A 17,155-nucleotide genomic window follows, 5' to 3' on the forward strand; every position below is an offset into this window, starting at 1 on the left:
GCTTTTACACAATAAAACAATTTTATAGAAAAAAAAATATTTTTTTTGCATTGCTTTATTCTGAGCGCTATAACTTTTTTATTTTTTGGCTGATGGAGCTGTATGGCGGCTTTTTTTTGCGGAACAAGATGACGTTTTCAGTGGTACCATTTTTATTTCTATTCTGCTTTTTGATCGCATTTTTTTCCACTTTTTGTTTGGCGATATGATGAAAAAGCATATTTTTTTGCTCCGTTTTTTATTTATTTTTATTACGGTGTGCACAGAAGGAGTTAATTAGTGTGACAGTTTTATAGCTCGGGTTGTTTCGGACGCGGCGATACCAAATATGTGTACTTTTTTTGGTTTTGTAATAATTTACGGATTTATTGGTTTAATATTTTATTTATTTATTTTTATTTATTTTGTGATTTTTTTTTTTTAATAGTTTAAAAACTTTTTTTTACATTTTTACTTAGTCCCTGTATGGGACATTAATTTTTATTTTTCTGATCACTGATCTCATGTAATGTAATACACATATATTACATTATATGAGATCTTCACTGACTGTTTCAGTCAGAGTCTCCTGTCTGACTTCAGCTACATACAGGCTGAAGTCAGACAGGAAGGACACCATATATGGCAGAGCTGGAGGCGGTCATGTGACCTCCAGCTGCCATAGCAACCCCAGGTCCTCAAACGAAACGGAGGTCTTCGGAGGTAAGTAAGACGACCCCCTCTCTTCCTGCTGTCTCCTATATGCCGCGATCACTATAGATCACAGCATATAGAAGACAGCAAAGGGTTAACATCACTGGGACCTGATCTAATCAGGTCCCGATGATGTACCCTGTCAGAGCTAACGCTCTGCACCGGAATCGCAGTGCTTGCAGGACCCTGGGGGTCCTGAGCACTGCGAGACCACCCACCGTTTTTAAACGTCGGCACTGCACAGAGCCCGGCAAGCGCCGACGTTTATCTACAGTGGGCGGTCGGGAACCGGTTAATTGAGTTTATATCGGGTGCTCGGGTATGCATCGAGTATCGCGGGTACTTGAGTGACATGCTCGAGTCTCCGCTCCATATGCTTCGCGGCCAAAAAAACTTTGGGTGGATTTTCTGCCATGCACGAGCGATTCCCGCATGTTTTTTTTGGGTGTCCAACAAACATGAAACACGCAGAATGGGGACTCGAGCATGTCACTCGAGCGCCCGCGATACATGGTGCATACCTGAGTACCCGATGCAAACTCAAGTAGCGAGCACTTGCGCTCAAGACTAATGACAACTTATTGGATACGATGACCTAATGTTATCAAATTCTGTCGTACCTCTGGGTTCAAAATGTTCACTATATCCTTTGATAAAATCCTTGAGGGGTCTAGTTTCCAAAATGGGGTCACTTGTGAGGGGTTTCCACTATTTAGACGCATTAGGGGCCCTCCAAACGGGACATGGGGTCCGATCTCGATTCCAGACAATTTTGCTTTCAAAAAGTCACACAGTTCTCCTTTCCTTCTGAACCCCGCCGTGCGCTCAAACAGTGTATTTTCCCCACATAAGCGTCATCGGTGTATTCAGGAGAAATTGCACAACAGTTTTTGGGGTCCATTTTCTCCTCTTACCCTTGTGAAAATAAAAAATTTGGGGCTGAAAGATCATTTTTGTGGAAAAAGTTTGATTTTTTTTATTTTCACGGCTCCATTGGGGTCTAAAGTAAAATTTTTGAGAAAAAAGTTAAATGTTCATTGTTTTCATCCACATTCCAAAAATTCCTGTGAAGAACCTGAAGGGTTAATAAACTTCTTGAATGTGGTTTTGAGCACCTTGAGGGGTGCAGTTTTTAGAGTGGTGTCACTTTTGGGTATTTTCTGTCATAAAGGCCCCTCAAAGTCATTTCAAATGTGATGGGGTCCCTAAAAAAATGTTTTTTTTAAATTTTGTTGGAAAAATGAGAAATCGCTGGTCAACTTTTAACCCTTATAACTTTCTAACAAAAAAAATTTTGGTTTCAAAATAGTGCTGATGTAAAGTAGACATGTGGGAAATGTTATTTATTAACTATTTTGGGTGACATCTCTCTGATTTATGGGCATGAAAATTCAAAGTTTGAAAATTGCAAAATTTTCGATTTTTTCACAAATAAACACAAGTCATATTGAAGAAATGTTACAACTATAATGAAGTACAATATGTCACGAAAAAACCATCTCTGAATCAGTGGGATCCATTAAAGCATTCCAGAGTTATTACCTCATAAAGTGACCTTCGGGGGTAAAGGGGTTAAACACCCAGATGTTAATTAGCAGGAGGAAGGTAGCCGCTGGGTCCAAGAATGAGACAGATCTAAGGTGTCTGTAATGCCAAAGGAAGAGATCTCCTGCAACCAACTGCAGGGCGACTGTCTGTCACATCTGACACACCCGTGACAGTACCCCCTCCTCTACGAGTGGCCTCCGGACACTCAGGACCAGATTTCTCAGGATAAGAGGTGTGAAATGAACGAACCAACCTGGGAACATTCACCTGCTGAAACCCACATCCTCTCTTTTGGACCATAACCCTTCCAGTGCACCCAGTATTGTAGGGAACGATGTTGGAGACGAGAATCTACAATCCTCGAAATCTGAATCTCCAGATTACCATCAACCATTATTGGGGGCGGTGATAGGGGTGAAGGCTCAAGAGGTTCCACATATTTCTTGAGTAAGGACCTGTGGAAAACATTCTGGACCTTAAGGGCCTGAGGAAGCTCAAGACGAAATGCTGATGGGTTAATTACGGCGGTTATTTTATAGGGACCAATAAACCTAGGTCCCAGCTTCCAAGAATGGACCTTCAACCTAAAATTCCTGGTAGACAACCACACAAAGTCATTCACGTTCAGGTCCTCACCTGGAAAGCGTTTTCTGTCAGCCATACGTTTATACCTGTCTCCCATGATCTTTAAATTACTGAGAACCCCCCGCCATACCGAGGAGAGCGACAAAGTAAAATGTTCCTCCTCAGGAACTCCTGAAGCTCTTCCTCCACTAAAGGTACCAAACTGTGGATGGTAACCGTATGCACCAAAGAACGGAGACCTGCCAGTGGATTCTTGACGAAGATTACTAACCCCTTTACAGCCTGTGCCGTATTAGTACGCACAGGCTGTAATCCCCCGGTACAGTGAGGGCTCCGATGCTGAGCCCGCACTGAACCGGGCACATGTCAGCTGATTATTACAGCTGACATGTGCCAGCAACAGCCGCGGGTGGAATCGCGATCCACCTGCGGCTGTTAACATGTTAAATGCTGCTGTCAATCTCTGACAGCGGCATTTAACAGCGCCGCGCCGGAAGCGCGTCACTTACCCCGCCCATCTGTGACCCCGTCACGTGATCGCGGGTCACCGATGGGTGGGCATGACAACCCTGGGTCTGCAGCAGACTCCAGTGGTGGTCATGAGCTGGTTGCTATGAGCGCCACCTAGTGGTCGGCGCTCATAGCACACGACCATTTCTGCTACATACAGGTGATCTGCTGATCATCTGTATGTAGCAGAGGCGATCAGACAAGTGCTGCTTCTAGTCTCCTATGGAGGCTATAGAAGCATGCAAAAAGTGAAAAAAAAAGGTTTTTAAAAATATTAAAAAAATAGTTTAAATCACCCCCCTTTCACCCCACTCAAAATAAAATAATTAAAAAAAAAAAACACATGCACATATTTGGTATCTTCTCGTTCAGAATCGCCCGATCTATCAGTATAAAAAAAGAATTAATCCGATTGGTAAACAGCGTAACGAGAAAAATATTTTAAACGCCAGAATTACGTTTTTTGGTCGCCGCAACATTGCAATAAAATGTAATAACGGGCGATCAAAACATCGGATCTACCCCAAAATGGTATCAATAAAAACTTCAGCTCGGTGCGCAAAAAATAAGCCCTCACCCGGCCCCAGATCCCGAAAAATGGAGACGCTACGGGTCTTAGAAAATGGCGCCTTTTTTTTTTTTTTTTTTTAAACAAACTTTGGAATTTTTTTTCACCACTTAAATAAAAAAGAACCTTTACATGTTTGGTGTCTACGAACTCGTAATGACCTGGAGAATAATAATGGTAGGTCAGTTTTAGCAATCAGTGAACGTGGTAAAAAAAAATAAAAAAAAACATCTGCGGTATTGCACTTTTTTTGCAATTTCACCGCACTTGGAATTTTTTTCCCGTTTTCCTGTACACGATATGTTAAAACCAGTAATATTGTTCAAAAGTACAACTCGTCCCGCAAAAAATAAGCCCTCACATGGCCATATTGAATGAAAAATAAAAACGCTATGGCTCTGGGAACAAGGGGAGCAAAAAACGAAAATGCAAAAACGGAAAATCCCAGGGCTGCGGTTAATGGCAAATTCTGCCAGCGGTAAGTAGGATGCCCAATCCACCTGATTTTCGGAGATGAAACACCTGAGGTAGGTCTCCAAATTCTTATTGACAGGCTCAGTCTGTCCATTCGACTGAGGGTGGAAGGCAGAGGAAAAGGAAGCTGCCCCCCCAGTTGAGAACAGAATGCTTTTCAGAACTTGGAAACAAACTGGGCCCCCCGATTAGACTCCACATCGGAGGGAACCCCGTGAAGCTTCACGATCTCATTTATAAACACCTGAGCAAGCGTCTTAGCATTTGGAAGTGCAGGTAACGCAACGAAGTGAACCATTTTACTGAACCTTTCTACAACCACCAAAACCACCGTTTTGCCTGCAGAAACCAGTAGGTCAGTAATAAAATCCATGGACAAGTGTGTCCATGGCCCACTAGGGCTAGGCAGCGGAAGAAGAGTACGAAACCGACGGGTATGCAAAACCTTAGAACGCGTGCAAATACTACAAGCAGCTACGTGTTCAATAACATCCCGATGCAACACCGGCCACCAAAAACGACGAGAGAGGAGGTCCGTGGTTACCTTACCACCTGGATGCCCAGCAAGCACAGCGTTGTGATGTTCCTTAATTACTTTGCGGCGCAGATTAGATGGTACAAATAACTTTCCTGAAGGGCAGGAGGCAGGGGCGTCCCCCTGAGCCTCCAACACCTCACCCTCTAGTTCAGGATATAATGCCGAAATGACAACCCTCTTCTGTAATATCGGGGCAGGGTTCTCATGGTCACCGCCACCAGGGAAGCTCCGGGACAAAGCATCAGCCTTGACATTTTTTACCCCTGGACGAAAAGTGACAACAAAATTGAACCTAGTAAAAAACAGGGACCATCTGGCTTGCCTATGGTTGAGACGTTTAGCTGACTGGAGATATGACAGGTTCTTATGGTCAGTAATGACAGTAATAGGATGGACAGCCGCCTCCAACCAATTTCGCCATTCCTCAAACCCCAATTTGATAGCCAAAAGTTCCCTATTACAAACGTCATAATTTCTCTCAGCAAAAGACAATTTTTTTTTATAAAAGAAGGCGCATGGACGCCATTTACCAGAGGATGGATCCTGAGACAACACAGCCCCAACCCCGACATCCAACACATCATCTTCCACAATAAAGGGTTGGGAAACATCGGGTTGACTGAGTATAGGAGCAGTGGCAAAATGATTCTTTAAGGACCTGATGTGTGATCTAAAGATGCTAATTTTCATTCAGCTAACTCTGCATATACCACAGAACCTCTCTATGGGTGTCGGCTTTTACTCCTCCAAGGCTCTGGCCAATCAAAGCATGGCCATGTCATAGAGGGGGAAAAAAAAAATACGCACAGAGAGGGTCTCAGCTGCCGCCTGGCTGAGCGTACTCTCCTGAGATGAGATTTTTCTTGCATGCACACACTAAAAACGCCGAAGTCACTGGAGAACTGGACAGCTGATGTTTCAGACCGACTCGACTGTGTTACAGGTAAAGACTGCTGCGCCCCACATAGACGTTCTGAAGTAGACGTCAAGTTGGTTGAAGGTAAAATTTGCATCCTTATTAAGGGAAGGGGGACGACGACTTTTGAATGGAGTGACACAGAGGAAAAGCTTTTCCAGAATCAGTAGAATACTCTGCCCCCTCCGCCTGAGAGAGTACTGTGCCTTTAAGCTGCAGTGTGTACTCTGCCCCCTCCACCTGTGGGAGTACTGTGCCTTTAAGCCGCTGTGTGTACTCTGCCCCCTTCGTCTGTGGGAGTACTGTGCCTTTAAGCCGCTGTGTGTACTCTGCCACCTCCGCCTATGGGGGTACTGTGCCTTTAAGCCGCTGTGTGTACTCTGCCCCCTCCGCCTGTGGGAGTACTGTGCCTTTAAGCCGCTGTGTGTACTCTGCCCCCTCCGCCTGTGGGAGTACTGTGCCTTTAAGCCACTGTGTGTACTCTGCCCCCTCCACCTGTAGGAGTACTGTGCCTTTAAGCCGCTGTGTGTACTCTGCCCCCTCCACCTGTGGGAGTACTGTGCCTTTAAGCCACTGTGTGTACTCTGCCCCCTAAGCCTGTAGGAGTACTGTGCCTTTAAGCTGCTGTGTGTACTCTGCCCCCTCCGCCTGTGGGTGTACCGTTTTAAGGCGCTGTGTGTTTTCTATTAGTCTGAGAAATCAATAATTGGCATCAGTTGTCTCATTGCTATTAGTAGGCCCCAAAAGTGTTGCAGTGCCTGAGGAAGGACCGATGAATTGCACATATTGTTACCAGTGCAGATTACTGGGTGGCCACCCTGCTGGATACCCGCTACAAGGACAATGTACCATCATATCATCCGTCACTGGAGAGGGATCGCAAAATGCGGGAATACAAATACACGCTGGTAGGAAAGCTAGTAATGGCGTTCCCACCTGACAGAAGGGGCTCCGTGGAACAACAAGGCAGAGACGGAGGAGGAAGTCACCAACGTAGCTGGAGCACTGGCAGCACCTCGGAAGGCAGGGTTAGCATGGTCGAAGTGTGACAAAACTTTCTCAGCACGCCACAACAGTCGGCATCACCATCTAATACACTATGTATTAGCAGGAGGCAGCGTTACAACATGGTGGATGGGTATGTTTCCACACGTCTCCACGTACTGAGTGATGGCTCAGCCCCATTTAACTTATGGGTCTCCAAATAGGACACATGGCCTGAGTTTGCCTTTATGCCTTGCAGGTGCTGGCCTGCCCTGCAGTAAGTGTACTGTCAGAAGGTGTTTAGCACGGGGGGAGGGGGGGGAGGGGGGGGGGGGGTGTCATCACAGACAGGCACATCCACCTGTCCACAGCCAATGCAACATTCGTTAAAATGAACCAGGCGCGGATCCCACAGGACTTGTCCGTAGCTTTGGATGACTACACAACTATACCTCCGCAGCCAGAAAGTCTTCAACTCTATTTGCCATTTGTTTCATTTGTTGGCCTCCTCCCCAAAAAAAACAACCGAAAAACTGTGTTGGCTACCTCGTCCGCCTCTTCCACCTATACCGCCCCTGTCAGGGATTCCAGACAGGGACGACACCGGGGAGATCACGCGATATCTCACCGTGCCATCACGCTGTCAGTATTTCATCCAGAATCGTGAGCACGCGATCCAGACTACTCGCTACGTGGGTATCGGCAAGTGACCAGTGAGCGTATGGCGTCACACCTCTGGATTCCAATGCATGGAATAAGTGTTAATGCCTTCCGCACAGTCACTCTCAGCTTCACGATAGCCCGATTACTAATATTCTCTGCCACCACCGGCCGAGTTTGAAATATAATACAGGCCTGGCCGGACGCCTGCGTTTTGGTAGCGTATATGGCTTCGGGGAAGGGAACGGTTACAGAACAAAAGAAACAGGACTATTAAATTTTATATTAAGGGAATGTGCCCACGATGCAGAAATGAAGCAGAAAATTTCTGCATGATCTTGGCAGTCAAAAACGCTTGCGGATTTTACATGTGTTTTTGACGCCTTTTTGCAGCGTTTTTACATGCGGATTTGACTTGCGTTTTTCAAGTACATTGAGACCTCAAATCCGCATGCAGAAACGCACAAATAATGGACATGCTGCGGATTTTCATGGGCACAGAACATGCAAATTTTCATTGGGGATCATGGGGCATGGATTACCAAGCGTTTTTAAAGCATTTCTGCTGCGGAAATTCCACATCAAAAACGCTTGAAAAACGCATAGTGGGCACACAGCCTTAATCCAAAAGGGAGGCAGTGTTTAGGAAAAATATATACAAGGATGCTACAAAGGAGACATTATGTATTTTTAAGCAGTTACATAAAATAAACAGGATAAAAGATAACTTACACTATACAGTTCGTAGGGACGAATCAGCAGGAGGGGCTCCCCAGTTGATTTGAGCATTATCGAACGCGACCCGTTGCTTATAATCCTTATACCCCCTGGCAATGAGTCCTCCTCTAATGTCCATGGGTTCTCTTATACCTAAGGGGAGATCTGGCCACACACCCCTTGTGGTGACACCATGTGGACCGGTCTCCAGCCTGTACATTTTTACTAAAAACGCTAACTTCTGCGATAACTCATCGCTCGTTGATCGCAGAAGCGTGCAAACTACGCCATTTTTCCCTTATGATTTTATCTTCAGTTAGAGATCACACATCCCATAGCTGTAGTCTGCTATTCTGGTGTTTTTGAGCTACAGCTCTATGTAGCGTTTTTCAGTGGCAGAAAAAAAATCCCCATCATTCCCTCACTGATTTTACCTCTAAAAACATGGGTCCCGTAATTGCCGGAAGTATGGAACTCACAATATTTCATATCGGTTTCGACCTGGCTACGGCTGGTGGCCGGGAATTATTTGTGAGTGCCTTTCAGCTTAACGAACCATTTCCTCTTTCCTCCAAACTCTGGCCTGGGAGAAGCTGTCAATCTATCTCAGGTCTGTGTTAAGAGGAAATACATTTGCATTTTAGTTAGCCGGTAACACTTGATGGCTGGCATTTGTTTATGTAAGGCCTCCATCATGATTGTGTTAATTGTGGCTTTTGCGCTGAGCAAAAGGGGAAGAATGGTCAAGATCTGGGTCAGGGAAATATGGAAGAACATTTTCAATATTCCTCAATACTTCCCTGACAGCCCCCGACCACCTCCTCCTCCTCCACCTATACCGCCAGTCCACCTCTTCCTCCACCTATACCGTCAGTCCACTCCTTCCTCCTCCTCTTCCACCTATGCCGCCAGTCCACCTCCTCCTCCACCTACTCCTCCTCCACCTATACCGCTAGTCCACCTCCTCCTCCACCTATACCGCCAGTCCACCTCCTCCTCCTCCACCTATACCGCCAGTCCACCTCCTCCACCTATACCGCCAGTCCACCTCCTCCTCCACCTATGCCGCCAGTCCACCTCCTCCTCCACCTATACCGCCAGTCCACCTCCTCCACCTATGCTGCCAGTCCACCTCCTCCACCTATGCCGCCAGTCCACCTCCTCCTCCACCTATGCCGCCAGTCCACCTCCTCCTCCTATATCGCCAGTCCACCTCCTCCTCCACCTATATCGCCAGTCCACCTCCTCCTCCACCTATATCGCCAGTCCACCTCCTCCTCCACCTATATCGCCAGTCCACCTCCTCCTCCACCTATATCGCCAGTCCACCTCCTCCTCCACCTATATCGCCAGTCCACCTCCTCCTCCACCTATATCGCCAGTCCACCTCCTCCTCCACCTATATCGCCAGTCCACCTCCTCTGCCTCTTCCACTTCCTCCTCCACCTATACCGCTAGTCCACCTCCTCCTCCACCTATACCGCTAGTCCACCTCCTCCTCCACCTATACTGCCAGTCCACCTCCTCCGCCTCTTCCTCCTCCACCTATACCGCTAGTCCACCTCCTCCTCCAATTGGACCTGTTCCTCCTGGTTCAAGTTATTTTTAATTTTCTGCTCTGCTTAGCATAGGGACAGGACGCAGCTGTAGTGAGGGACAATATTTGTGTGTGCGTGGTTTTTCTCTATGTGCTTTGCACCCGTGTCTGTCATAGTAACGTGCTCAGTGGCTGGGGGTGTTATTGAACCCATATCTGTGGGAGTAATGTGCCTTTAAGCTTCTGTGTGTACACTGTACCCTGCCTGTGGGCCATTGTCTGGGTGTGAAGTTTCTTATCAGCTTCTGTGGGATTAATGTGGAAGCCTGCTGTGTGGGAGACACTTGTTATCAGTATATCTTCTGTGAGGAGACTGTGGCCACAGCCTCTGCGTCCTCTGCAGGGGTGTCTGTGCCAAAAAATAATTGTACTCTACCTTTGTGGCGGAGCCTAAAGCTGATTAAGGGAATTAACTACTCATTCAATCACAGAGCCTCAGTTGTCATGGATGACTGTTCTGTCTCACAATATCAGCTGCTGACTCCGTTGAGAAGTGGACGGAGCCTCATTGTCTGGGGGGCACACGGCTGAGCTGTGTGGGGGGACGGAGCCTCATTGTCTTGGGGGACACGGCTGAGCTGTGGGGGGATGGAGCCTCATTCACTGGGGGGACACGGCTGAGCTGTGGAGGGACGGAGCCTCATTGTCTGGGGAGACACGGCTGAGTTGTGGGGTCCTGCACCTCATTGTCGGGGGTACACGGCTGAGCTGTGGGGTCCACTGCTGAGCTGTGGGGTCCTGCGCCTCATTGTCTGGGGGGGGACACGGCTGAGTTGTGGGGTCCTGCGCCTCATTGTCTGGGGGGGGACACGGCTGAGCTGTGGGTTCCTGCGCCTCATTGTCTGGGGGGGGGACACGGCTGAGCTGTGGGTTCCTGCGCCTCATTGTCTGGGGGGACACGGCTGAGCTGTGGGGTCCTGTGCCTCATTGTCTGGGGGGGGGGGGGGACACGGCTGAGCTGTGGGGTCCTCCGCCTCATTGTCTGGGGGGGGGGGGGACACTGCTGAGCTGGGGGGTCCTGCGCCTCTGTCTGGGGTGACACGGCTGAGTTGTGGGGTCCTGCGCCTCATTGTCTGGGGGGGGACACGGCTGAGCTGTGGGGTCCTGCGCCTCATTGTCTGGGGGGGGGGGGGGGACACTGCTGAGCTGGGGGGTCCTGCGCCTCTGTCTGGGGTGACACGGCTGAGTTGTGGGGTCCTGCGCCTCATTGTCTGGGGGGGGACACGGCTGAGCTGTGGGGTCCTGCGCCTCATTGTCTGGGGGAGACACGGCTGAGCTGTGGGGTCCTGCGCCTCATTGTTTGGGGGGGACACGGCTGAGCTGTGGGGTCCTGCGCCTCATTGTCTGGGGGGGACACGGCTGAGCTGTGGGGTCCTGCGCCTCATTGTCTGGGGGGGGACACGGCTGAGCTGTGGGGTCCTGCGCCTCATTGTCTGGGGGGGACACGGCTGAGCTGTGGGGTCCTGCGCCTCATTGTCTGGGGGGGACACGGCTGAGCTGTGGGGGTCCTGCACCTCATTGTCTGGGGGGACACAGCTGAGCTGTGGGGTCCTGCGCCTCATTGTCTGGGGGGACACGGCTGAGCTGTGGGGTCCTGCGCCTCATTGTCTGGGGGGGACGGACACTGCTGAGCTGGGGGGTCCTGCGCCTCTGTCTGGGGTGACACGGCTGAGTTGTGGGGTCCTGCGCCTCATTGTCTGGGGGGGGACACGGCTGAGCTGTGGGGTCCTGCGCCTCATTGTCTGGGGGGGGGGACACGGCTGAGCTGTGGGGTCCTGCGCCTCATTGTTTGGGGGGGACACGGCTGAGCTGTGGGGTCCTGCGCCTCATTGTCTGGGGGGGACACGGCTGAGCTGTGGGGTCCTGCGCCTCATTGTCTGGGGGGGGGGGACACGGCTGAGCTGTGGGGTCCTGCGCCTCATTGTCTGGGGGGGGGGGGACACGGCTGAGCTGTGGGGTCCTGCGCCTCATTGTCTGGGGGGGACACGGCTGAGCTGTGGGGTCCTGCGCCTCATTGTCTGGGGGGGACACGGCTGAGCTGTGGGGTCCTGCGCCTCATTGTCTGGGGGGGACACGGCTGAGCTGTGGGGTCCTGCGCCTCATTGTCTGGGGGGGACACGGCTGAGCTGTGGGGTCCTGCGCCTCATTGTCTGGGGGGGACACGGCTGAGCTGTGGGGGTCCTGCACCTCATTGTCTGGGGGGACACGGCTGAGCTGTGGGGTCCTGCGCCTCATTGTCTGGGGGGACACGGCTGAGCTGTGGGGTCCTGCGCCTCATTGTCTGGGGGGGACACGGCTGAGCTGTGGGGGTCCTGCGCCTCATTGTCTGGGGGGACACGGCTGAGCTGTGGGGTCCTGCGCCTCATTGTCTGGGGGGGACACGGCTGAGCTGTGGGGGTCCTGCACCTCATTGTCTGGGGGGACACGGCTGAGCTGTGGGGTCCTGCGCCTCATTGTCTGGGGGGACACGGCTGAGCTGTGGGGTCCTGCGCCTCATTGTCTGGGGGGACACGGCTGAGCTGTGGGGTCCTGCGCCTCATTGTCTGGGGGGGACACGGCTGAGCTGTGGGGGTCCTGCACCTCATTGTCTGGGGGGACACAGCTGAGCTGTGGGGTCCTGCGCCTCATTGTCTGGGGGGACACGGCTGAGCTGTGGGGTCCTGCGCCTCATTGTCTGGGGGGGGGACGACACTGCTGAGCTGGGGGGTCCTGCGCCTCTGTCTGGGGTGACACGGCTGAGTTGTGGGGTCCTGCGCCTCATTGTCTGGGGGGGGGGGACACGGCTGAGCTGTGGGGTCCTGCGCCTCATTGTTTGGGGGGGACACGGTTGAGCTGTGGGGGACACGGCTGAGCTGTGGGGTCCTGCGCCTCATTGTCTGGGGGGACACGGCTGAGCTGTGGGGTCCTCCGCCCCCGTCACTCCTCTCCTCCTCTCACCATTACACATGAAGTTCAGGTCCCCATTGACGTCTATCGGGTCCGGGGTCACATTCACCAAATCCAGAGAACAAGAACATCCAGCGTCCTCTCAGCACTACCGCGGACCTGACCACAACCACAAGGGGCGCCAGCGAGCAGCGACTGATCAGTGACCTGCGGAGCCGCCCTGACACCGGACTATACCAACATCACAGCACAGGAGGAAGAGACCAGAAACCCCCTGTAATCTCACCGCAATGGTAGAATCCAAGAAACCAGCTGCTGCCTGATAACAGAGAGCAAGAGCTGCACACAACCAGGACGGAGCTGCTGCACTGAGAGCGGGAGGACCTGTGGTGACGTCACCGCCATGTGATCAGGGGGCGGAGCTGAGGAGAGAAGTGCTGAAGGACCTGATATTGATGACGTCATTGACATGTGTTCAGGTCCTACACCATTTCTCTCTTGAGCTCCGCCCCCTGATCACATGGCGGTGACGTCACCACAGTTCCTTCACCACTTCTCTCCTGAGCCCCGCCCCCTGATCACATGGCGGTGACGTCACCACAGGTCCTCCCGCTCTCAGTGCAGCAGCTCCGTCCTGGTTGTGCGCAGCTCTTGCTCTCTGGTATCAGCCAGCAGCAGGTTTCCGCTTCCCGCCATTCCGGTGAGATTACAGGGAGGGTTTGTGGTGAATCTGTGAGAGGAGAGTGTGGGGTGAGATCAGAGCTGTTCCTGTGGAGGCTCCTGCTCCATGTGACTGCGGCTCCTCAGTGTTGTATGGGGGATGTGCAGCGGCTCCTCCTCACCTCACCGCCCCCGCTGGAGGTGGAGTTACCACGGTGACCGTCCCCCGCTGGAGATGGAGTTACCACGGTGACCGTCCCCCGCTGGAGGTGGAGTTACCACGGTGACCGTCCCCCGCTGGAGGTGGAGTTACCACGGTGACCGTCCCCCGCTGGAGGTGGAGTTACCACGGTGACCGCCCCCGCTGGAGGTGGAGTTACCACGGTGACCGCCCCCGCTGGAGGTGGAGTTACCACGGTGACCGTCCCCGCTGGAGGTGGAGTTACCACGGTGACCGTCCCCCGCTGGAGGTGGAGTTACCACGGTGACCGTCCCCCGCTGGAGGTGGAGTTACCACGGTGACCGTCCCCCGCTGGAGGTGGAGTTACCACGGTGACCGTCCCCCGCTGGAGGTGGAGTTACCACGGTGACCGTCCCCCCTCTGGAGGTGGAGTTACCACGGTGACCGTCCCCCGCTGGAGGTGGAGTTACCACGGTGACCGTCCCCCGCTGGAGGTGGAGTTACCACGGTGACCGTTCCCCGCTGGAGGTGGAGTTACCACGGTGACCGTCCCCCGCTGGAGGTGGAGTTACCACGGTGACCGTCATCTGGAGGTGTAGTTACCACGGTGACCGACCCCCGCTGGAGGTGTAGTTACCACGGGTGACCGTCATCCGCTGGAGGTGTAGTTACCACGGGTGACCGACCCCCGCTGGAGGTGTAGTTACCACGGGTGACCGTCATCCGCTGGAGGTGTAGTTACCACGGGTGTCCCTCCCCCGCTGGAGGTGTAGTTACCACGGGTGTCCCTCCCCCGCTGGAGGTGTAGTTACCACGGGTGTCCCTCCCCCGCTGGAGGTGTAGTTGCCACGGGTGTCCCTCCCCCGCTGGAGGTGTAGTTACCACGGGTGTCCCTCCCCCGCTGGAGGTGTAGTTGCCACGGGTGTCCCTCCCCCGCTGGAGGTGTAGTTGCCACGGGTGTCCCTCCCCCGCTGGAGGTGTAGTTGCCACGGGTGTCCCTCCCCCGCTGGAGGTGTAGTTGCCACGGGTGACCGTCCTCCGCTGGAGGTGTAGTTGCCACGGGTGACCGTCCTCCGCTGGAGGTGTAGGTGCCACGGGTGACCGTCCTCCGCTGGAGGTGTAGTTGCCACGGGTGACCGTCCTCCGCTGGAGGTGTAGTTGCTACGGGTGACCGTCCTCCGCTGGAGGTGTAGTTGCCACGGGTGACCGTCCTCCGCTGGCGGTGTAGTAGCCACGGGTGACCGTCCTCCGGTGGAGGTGTAGTAGCGCCTTCCTCTGGTCAGCTGATTCCTGCTTCGGCAGCGGATGGAGATAAGCAGTCTGTGAAGCAGATTCCCCCCGCTGCTCCACTCGCTGTTTTGTGGCCGCTGCCGAGTGCAGCTCATAGGGAAATAGAGTGTGGAAATAGGGCTAATAGGCGCGGATTTCTTGGTGTCCGGGGGACACGGGGATTTCTTGGCGTCTGGGGGACGTGGGGATTTCTTGGCGTCTGGGGGACGTGGGGATTTCTTGGCGTCCGTGGGACGCGGGGATTTCTTGGCGTCCGTGGGACGCGGGGATTTCTTGGCGTCCGTGGGATGCGGGGATTTCTTGGCGTCCGGGGGACGCGGGGATTTCTTGGCGTCCGGGGGACGCGGGGATGTCTTGGCGTCCGGGGGACGCGGGGATTTCTTGGCGTCTGGGGGACATGAAGCTTAGCAGAAATCATTTAATAAAAAGCAATTACACAGAAACCAGACCTCTATTATGGCCATACAGGTAGGTATAGAGTTACAGTTCTATCACCTGTATGCCCATAGTAGAGGTCAGATATCTCCCAGAGGGGACAGATTCCCATCAGACCTCTACTATGGCCATACAGGTAGGTATAGAGTTACATTTCTATCACCTGTATGTCCATAGTAGAGGTCAGATATCTCCCAGGGGGGACAGACTCCCATCAGACCTCTACTATGGCCATACAGGTAGGTATAGAGTTACATTTCTATCACCTGTATGTCCATAGTAGAGGTCAGATATCTCCCAGGGGGGACAGATTCCCATCAGACCTCTACTATGGGCCATACAGGTAGGTATAGAGTTACATTTCTATCACCTGTATGCCCATAGTAGAGGTCAGATATCTCCCAGGGGGGACAGACTCCCATCAGACCTCTACTATGGCCATACAGGTAGGTATAGAGTTACATTTCTATCACCTGTATGCCCATAGTAGAGGTCAGATATCTCCCAGGGGGGACAGACTCCCATCAGACCTCTACTATGGCCATACAGGTAGGTATAGAGTTACATTTCTATCACCTGTATGCCCATAGTAGAGGTTAGATATCTCCCAGGAGGGACAGATTCCCATCAGACCTCTACTATGGCCATACAGGTAGGTATAGAGTTACATTTCTATCACCTGTATGCCCATAGTAGAGGTCAGATATCTCCCAGGGGGGACAGACTCCCATCAGACCTCTACTATGGCCATACAGGTAGGTATAGAGTTACATTTCTATAACCTGTATGTCCATAGTAGAGGTCAGATATCTCCCAGGGGGGACAGACTCCCATCAGACCTCTACTATGGCCATACAGGTAGGTATAGAGTTACATTTCTATCACCTGTATGCCCATAGTAGAGGTCAGATATCTCCCAGGGGGGACAGATTCCCATCAGACCTCTACTATGGCCATACAGGTAGGTATAGAGTTACATTTCTATCACCTGTATGCCCATAGTAGAGGTCAGATATCTCCCAGGGGGGACAGATTCCCATCAGACCTCTACTATGGCCATACAGGTAGGTATAGAGTTACATTTCTATCACCTGTATGCCCATAGTAGAGGTCAAATATCTCCCAGGGGGGACAGACTCCCATCAGACCTCTACTATGGCCATACAGGTAGGTATAGAGTTACATTTCTATCACCTGTATGCCCATAGTAGAGGTCAGATATCTCCCAGGGGGGACAGATTCGCATCAGACCTCTACTATGGGCCATACAGGTAGGTATAGAGTTACATTTCTATCACCTGTATGTCCATAGTAGAGGTCAGATATCTCCCAGGGGGGACAGACTCCCATCAGACCTCTACTATGGCCATACAGGTAGGTATAGAGTTACATTTCTATCACCTGTATGGCCATAGTAGAGGTCAGATATCTCCCAGGGGGACAGACTCCCATCAGACCTCTACTATGGCCATACAGGTAGGTATAGAGTTACATTTCTATAACCTGTATGCCCATAGTAGAGGTCAGATATCTCCCAGGGGGGACAGACTCCCATCAGACCTCTACTATGGCCATACAGGTAGGTATAGAGTTACATTTCTATTACCTGTATGCCCATAGTAGAGGTCAGATATCTACCAGGGGGGACAGACTCCCATCAGACCTCTACTATGGCCATACAGGTAGGTATAGAGTTACATTTCTATTACCTGTATGCCCATAGTAGAGGTCAGATATCTACCAGGGGGGACAGACTCCCATCAGACCTCTACTATGGCCATACAGGTAGGTATAGAGTTACATTTCTATTACCTGTATGCCCATAGTAGAGGTCAGATATCTCCCAGGGGGGACAGATTCGCATCAGACCTCTACTATGGGCCATACAGGTGAGGATAGTGTCACATGTCTAT

The 17,155-nt window shown here is 51.8% G+C and overlaps 2 protein-coding genes across 9 annotated transcripts in view; one reads left to right on the forward strand and one right to left on the reverse strand.

Annotated features, from left to right (window-relative positions):
* Positions 1-17,155, reverse strand: part of LOC141272912 (uncharacterized) — a 267,987-nt gene that overhangs the window by 24,637 nt on the left and 226,195 nt on the right. Inside the window, exon 1 of one of the 6 annotated variants that reach the window (XM_073684185.1) lies at positions 12,963-13,001. The exons of the other annotated variants lie outside the window; for them this stretch is intronic. The gene's annotated coding sequence lies outside the window, so the exon portion shown is untranslated. Of the gene's footprint in view, positions 1-12,962; positions 13,002-17,155 lie in introns of those variants that run through there. 6 annotated transcript variants of the gene reach the window in all.
* LOC141272833 (uncharacterized) overlaps positions 13,242-17,155 on the forward strand; it is a 150,262-nt gene continuing 146,348 nt past the window's right edge. For 2 of the 3 annotated variants that reach the window (XM_073683919.1, XM_073683928.1), the window contains exon 1: positions 13,242-13,376. In XM_073683919.1, the coding sequence (XP_073540020.1) occupies positions 13,259-13,376 (118 nt within the window). In that variant the 5' untranslated portion in view covers positions 13,242-13,258. The remainder of the gene's footprint in view (positions 13,377-17,155) is intronic. The other variant, XM_073683949.1, reaches the window with a different exon arrangement.

Source organism: Phyllobates terribilis, unplaced genomic scaffold (genome assembly GCF_046119375.1).
Source record: "Phyllobates terribilis strain yellow unplaced genomic scaffold, ASM4611937v1 Scaffold_1__5_contigs__length_1240528914, whole genome shotgun sequence".
In the NCBI taxonomy this organism is placed as follows: Eukaryota; Metazoa; Chordata; class Amphibia; order Anura; family Dendrobatidae; genus Phyllobates; species Phyllobates terribilis.